This window comes from Eutrigla gurnardus (assembly GCF_963514095.1).
Source record: "Eutrigla gurnardus genome assembly, chromosome: 12".
In the NCBI taxonomy this organism is placed as follows: Eukaryota; Metazoa; Chordata; class Actinopteri; order Perciformes; family Triglidae; genus Eutrigla; species Eutrigla gurnardus.
Genome location: NC_139926.1, coordinates 6505099 through 6511271, shown reverse-complemented (window position 1 = coordinate 6511271; position 6173 = coordinate 6505099). Strand labels below are relative to the sequence as shown.

At 42.2% G+C, this 6173-nt stretch overlaps 2 protein-coding genes across 2 annotated transcripts in view; one reads left to right on the top strand and one right to left on the bottom strand.

Moving 5' to 3' along the window:
• lmln (leishmanolysin-like (metallopeptidase M8 family)) overlaps positions 1–6173 on the top strand; it is a 429410-nt gene that overhangs the window by 311712 nt on the left and 111525 nt on the right. The window lies entirely within an intron of this gene.
• On the bottom strand, positions 1001–4621 carry hsd3b1 (hydroxy-delta-5-steroid dehydrogenase, 3 beta- and steroid delta-isomerase 1). Its single transcript, XM_084022812.1, has 3 exons — positions 4225–4621; positions 2922–3086; positions 1001–2088 (listed from the first exon to the last, which is right to left on the bottom strand). The coding sequence occupies exons 1-3, from the start codon at positions 4373–4375 to the stop codon at positions 1280–1282; spliced, it is 1125 nt and encodes a 374-aa protein (XP_083878938.1). The 5' UTR covers positions 4376–4621; the 3' UTR covers positions 1001–1279.

Here is a 6173-nt window from a genome sequence, read left to right as displayed (position 1 = left end):
TCAAAGTATCACTTCTCGTGAAAACATTTTTTTGATTGTGAATTAATAATTTTTTTTAATTTTGACGGGTCCAAACTAAAGGTTTTGTTTACTCTGTGTAGATGTGTGGCTGTGGCTTCTGGCAAGGCTTGTGAGCCAATAGAATAACGACGTTGCTATCACATGGTATCTCTGTAGTCAGGGGTCAAGAGTCTTTGAGGTCGCCAGTTAGTGTGGAAAAACGTGAAAATGTCTGAGTTTGACGGTAAGCGGGCGGCATTTCGGTACCAGTCCTAAGTTCTTAGAGACAAAAGGAGGAGCGAGACCAGAGTGAACGTTGGTTCAGTGTTTGATCGTCGGAGTCAGCTGAAGGAGTTTCAAGGACTGAAAAGCCAAGGTGGCTACTTTTCTCCTTGACCGGTAAGATATCGTTAAAGCTAGCTTTTAGCTAACACGGACACTGGCAGCCCATTGAGGGTGCATGCGCTTCCAGCAACAGCTGTGTTGTGATGTGAATGCAATGGAAGGGGGGAGTGCGACATCTAGTGGCTGGATGTTATCAATGTTGTCAATAGCACCTTTAAATGCTTTGACATAAAAAAAAGTCATCTGTGGCAGTGGCAGGACTGTAAAAACCTTTGTGATCTCGAGGACTTGTTTGATGTTCTGGAGGAGCAGCTTTGAACAGAGGTCTGAACGACGGGGCGGGACTTTGTTAAACAACTCTGGTTTTTCCAAATAACCTACTCAACCTTTAAGATAAAATAAAAATCAAATGGTGAAAACAAAGTTCCTTTTAAGTAAAACTGATTGATACATAGTTAAACAAAGTCTAAATGAAAATGTACAATGCACAAGTTTTTTTCTCCACGTAATCTTTAATAATACACACAGCTTATTGCCAAACAGTGCAGAAACAAGAGATGATATCTACATTTGTTTTTAAGTGTTTCCCCCCTTCCTCATAGGGAGAAGTCAACGCTGCTTCCTGTTCGGTCTTAAACCATCTACTGAGGTTAGTATCTGTTAAGCTAAAGTAACAGAAGAAGAAAAGAGTGTTTGCAGCTTCTCCTCATTTAAACCCACGTGACAAACGAAACACACAGAAACCTCTGTTAAACTTATTATTAGACTTATTATTAGAGAGATTCAGTAACAGTAGTGAATGGTGCCATTAAAGAAACATCAGTGAAGATCTCCACGTTTTGAATGTGCGCTTCACATTTACTTCCACTAAACTTTTGTTTTTAGTGTCGCATAGAAACAAAGACACGATAAAACATAGTCGATGTTTCATGAATTATTTTGCATGTATTCGCTCCCTCTCCTTCAGCAGCTCCGACGCTAGCCATTCAGTGGTGCGTCTGCGTGCTTCCTCCCAGGTGTATCTGGGGGCGTATCCCAGGTCCCTCTTGGCCTTCTGATAGGAGAAGCTGAACGGCGTGTTCAACATGGTGACGAGCTGCCCGTTGAGCGGAGGGACGATGCGTACGAAAGGTCGGGCTATCATGACCAGCATCCTCATGATGAAGCACACCAAGTAGAGGAGGAAGAGCGGGTACATGAGCTCCTCCTGAATGCTGAAGCCCAGAGGTGACATCACGGCGTGGTTGAAGTCTGAATAGCTCACAAGTGGCGTGTCATCAGAAACGAAGTAAAACTTTCCTCCAATGGCGTTTCTTCGTTGTGGGTCTTTGAGGCTGCGGGCCGCTTGGAGGTGGGCCGCAGCCACGTTGCCCACGTACACCGGATTCACTCGTGCCTCAGGCTTAGACATACGGTACAGAACGTTGTTATTTCGTATCCCGTCACCCATGTGGCCCAGCAGGAAGCGGCAGCCCTCCCCGTAGATGTACATGGGTCTGAGGGCGCAGGTGGCCAGAAGGCCTCCGTTCTGCAGCACCTCGTTGTGGGCCTGCAGGGTTCTCTGCTCAGCCTCCTTTTTAGTCTTGCTGTAGGCAAACTTCAGAGCACATTGGTACACCGTGTCCTCGCTGCCGTTGAATACGGGTTCACCTTTAGGGTTTGGGCCCATCACCTCGACGGTGCTGGTGTATATGAACGACACCACGTTCTCTTGAATACAAGCCTCCAGAAGCAGCTGCGTTCCTGCAAAGCAAAGATGCTCCTGAGTTCATACAAGCAGAGAGCCAGGGCAAACCTTTCTTCTATTGTCACAATAAGAAAGCAAAGAAATGTTCTGCTAAATGAAATGCTAAATGCTATGAAGTTGAAACTCTTTAAGAAAGAAAGTGTTAGGAGATGATAGCACCTTTTATTCAGCATCTTAATGTATCTGTTAATCTATTAACACGCGTTCAGGAATTATGAAAAATGTGTATGGGTGTTTATGTGCCATGTTTATGTGTGTATGTCCACATGCTGAAAGTGTTAGTTGCAATGAAAAGGCAAAAATGTCAGTGAATGAATAAATAATCAAGTCAATATGACGGAACTACAATAATTTATCTGTGAGAGGGAAAAAGTGTGAAAAGTTGTTAAAGTTGAAGTGGTTGTAACAGTGAAAGTGTTGATATGAGTTCAAGTCTCTGTGAATTCTGAATAAAGGAGTCTAAAAGTTCAAGTTGAACTACTTAAACATCCCAGTCGCCAGGAAAAGGATGTGCATTGTACCTTTCTGGAAACCTATAATAACGAGTACAACGGGTGAAATACAAACACAGGACTTTCACCCAGGAGACCGGAAATAAACGTGCAAGTCAGGATCTTTTTTCACATCTTTTTCATTTCACCACCATATTCATGTTGCACAGTGTCTTTGGTTTCTGCAACAAGGCTTTTGGTTCAGAAGCACTGAAATGAGTTGAAACAGCTCAGCCAGATGTTACTGTTGGTGTATAAACAAGCCATAACGCTGTCAGTTAAAGTGTCCGTGTTGAAAACAGTGTCTGTTTATCTTCCAGTGCATTAAAGTGATTTACCTTTGACATTGACCCCGTATAGCTCACTGTACTCCACTGAATCCTTCACGTCGATGATGGATGCCACGTGGAAGACAATCGATGCACCTCGACAGCTTCTTCTCAGGAAATCGCCGTCTCTGATGTCTCCCTCGAAAACGCTCAGCTTCGTGTCACCTCTGCAGTCTGACAGTAATCAACAAGAAACCCTCATCAATTACCACAATATAAGATATTTGGTATACTTCTACAGTATTCTCTTGTTTCTTTTATCGTCAACACTTGGGACATTTTGGGATTTTATTTTTTTCGATCATTTTGACTGTGTGGGGATAGGTTAATTGGTGACTCTAAAATGCCCGTAGGTGTGAATGTGAGCGTGAATGGTTGTCTGTCTCTACATGTCAGCCCTGTGATAGACTGGCGTCCTGTCCAGGGTGTACCCTGCCTTCACCCAATGACAGCTGGGATCGGCTCCAGCCCCCCCGCGACCCTGAATACAGGATAAGCGGTAGACAATGGATGGATGGATGGATTTTGACTGTGTTGATGCAAATGTTTGGCAAGGGTTCTGGGTTTTTTTCTCCTCATATTTTGGAAGATCCCCCTCAGCTCCTATTATAGGTCAATAAGAAAATGTGTAGCCAAAATACAGACACTCAGACGCTTAAGGACAAAAATGTCCCCAATGAAACCGATTAAAATGTTTGATTCCCAGGGCCATTGCAGCGCAAATCATGCATTCTGTTTATCAGGCTTTAAAACCAGAGTCAAGGATTCAAAACTTTCCACCAGATATGCAATGTATAAAAGTCAATGTTGTTGCTAATCATTGACATACCCCCCCCCCCCCCCCCCCAAAAAAAACCTTTAAGTATACTGAAAATAATACATCTATTGTTTTTCATAAAAATAATGGCATTTTGTAAACTGTCACTAAAAGAGTTCAAATTTAGAAAAAGAATGAAAATTTGGTAGTTATGATCAGGAAAATAATGATAATATAGAGCATTTTATATCAGTTTCAGGAAGGGGACATTTTTCTCCTCTGAGTTTTTTTTTACTGCACTGCATAAAAATATGAAATAATACAAATGAATGTTGTTGCTAATCACTCCCCAGTTTGTAAAACATCAACAACAACAAAAATACAAGTATACAGAAAGCAATAAAATGTTTGTTTTTCTCAAAACAACAATGGTATCATGTAAACAAACCAAAGGAGACTATGGAGACACACTTCTCTCTATATACTTTTCATGTATTTCATGTGTGCTGCAGAGAGAAAAAGAAGAAGGATCATTTGAAGACGGACAGATTTTACCCTCCAGACTCTGTAAAAGTTGCGGCTGGACTTCTTTGTCCAGCAGTCGAATCTCAGCCATTAGCTCTTCCTCCAGCAGCAGCCTCACCAGCCTCTTTCCCAGGAATCCACAGGCTCCCGTCACCAAACACACTTCACCACTCAGAGACATCGCAGCTTAATTCTCTCTCGCTACAAGAACAAAAAAACGTTTTTCTAAGGAGATGAAGATGGCTCTAAAAAAAGCTCAGAGAGAAAAAAGACCTTTTGCTTTTGTGGATGTTTCAGGGTTCTGTTCTTGGGAGATAACAGCACCGTTTGTCCTCCCAGCCAAAGCCTTTTCACTTTTTTCAAACTCAGAAACTTAACCAGAAAAAAACGAATAATTTGCTCCCAGGCAGTTCAAAAAAAGGAGGAAGGGCTCTGCCACTATAGGGTGGAATGTGAGCTGGAGAATGCTGTGGGCTGGGGCATTTTATAGGCCAAGGACAGTTGCTGTAGGAAGTTTTAATCTTGTATTTAAGTGGAAATAGCTCTGCAAGTGTAAGTATAAGTACCTCAAATATGTCTTGTACCTTTGAAATAACCACAAAAGTAGCGTTACTTAAGTAGAGAAGTTACGTAACATATAAGTCAACGTTTGCTTCTGGTTTTACACAGGCTGTTGTGCCGTTAAATGACTAATGAAATAAAAGTTACAAATGGAGAATCCAAGACACAGGCAGGTAACAGAACACAGGTGGCAGTGAAACAAACCTCCATGTAGCAATAGAAGGTAACAAAGACAAACTGAGTAAAGGAGGCAGATAACGAGAAACAGGTCAAACTCATAATGCAGGGCAGACAGTAGCTGTGTCCCAAATCATCCTTTGGAGGCTGCATTTCAAGACTGAGGTGTCCCATTTCAAAGACTCCTTCAAATGCAGCCTATCTTCCTGATTCATTCAAGATTCAGGTGACGATTGGATTTTTTTGACAAAATATGTATCTGTGAGAGGATCAGCAGAGGGAGATGGATCAGAATACACTCGCTCAGCCTGAAATAGGTCATGAAGTACACCCATCATCATAATATAAAATAAAAGGAATATTATGATCTCTGGCTAGATTTTAATCATTTAACATTCGTTACCTCTTCTATGTTCTTTCCTGTAAACCGCAGCTGGTTGCTCGGCAACAGGGACAGCAAAGGTTACGCAAACAGGAAATCCTCTGTAGACCAGACAGTCTCATATCGGAGACCACTTGGTTTGGCCTTCAAAGGACCGAGCCAAGGTAGTCCACAAAGGCAGTGTCCTCCAAAGTAAAACAAGACAAGACACAGGCAGATGACTTTCAAAGTAAAACAGGAAACAACTATATCAAAAACCATATACGGTCATGACAGTCATCTACTCACCTGTTTCCAGTTCCTCAACTGCTCAAGCCAAACGTCATTTAGGCCTTGTAGCCACTCTCCATCCATGGTGAGAGTTTCTCAGACTGACATTTACTCTAGTACTGTGTTTAAGTACAACACAGAGATACTGCCATTTATTTCAGCTGCATACTTCTAATATGCTACATCAAAGAGAAGTTTCTGATAGAACTTTTAACTGGTTATGAAACCGTTCAATACTGAAGCCTCTATATGACCTACAGAAGAAATAGGAGATTGCTTATTTCTATAATGTTATTCTCAATGTCATTGATTCAGATTCTAGTGAAATCTTGCAGGTTCAACAAATCTTCCTTCAGGTCCGCTGGTCCCTGCAGGGAGCCAGCACCGACACCATGCTGCTGCAGGACCAGAATCAGGACCGAGCAGGGCGGGCTGTCAGACCCTGCTGCAGTTCAATGAGTCGTTTTCTAAAGGGAATCAGGTGACATGACCAGTTTCATCCACAGGGACCGCCAAAACCAACACAGAAGTAAAGTTCCTCGTAGTAGCTCTAATTAAAATTTTAAATGCAGAATATCAACTTGGGAGT

What these genes read in the sequence shown, in the direction of transcription:
- hsd3b1 (XM_084022812.1), bottom strand. Translation starts at nt 4,375, where the DNA reads ATGTCTCTGAGTGGTGAAGTGTGTTTGGTGACGGGAGCCTGTGGATTC. An exon ending in ACTTTTACAGAGTCTGGAGG is followed by an intron (nt 3,087 to 4,224) that starts GTAAAATCTGTC and finishes GATTACTGTCAG; the next exon opens with ACTGCAGAGGTGACACGAAG. An exon ending in ATACGGGGTCAATGTCAAAG is followed by an intron (nt 2,089 to 2,921) that starts GTAAATCACTTT and finishes TTTGCTTTGCAG; the next exon opens with GAACGCAGCTGCTTCTGGAG.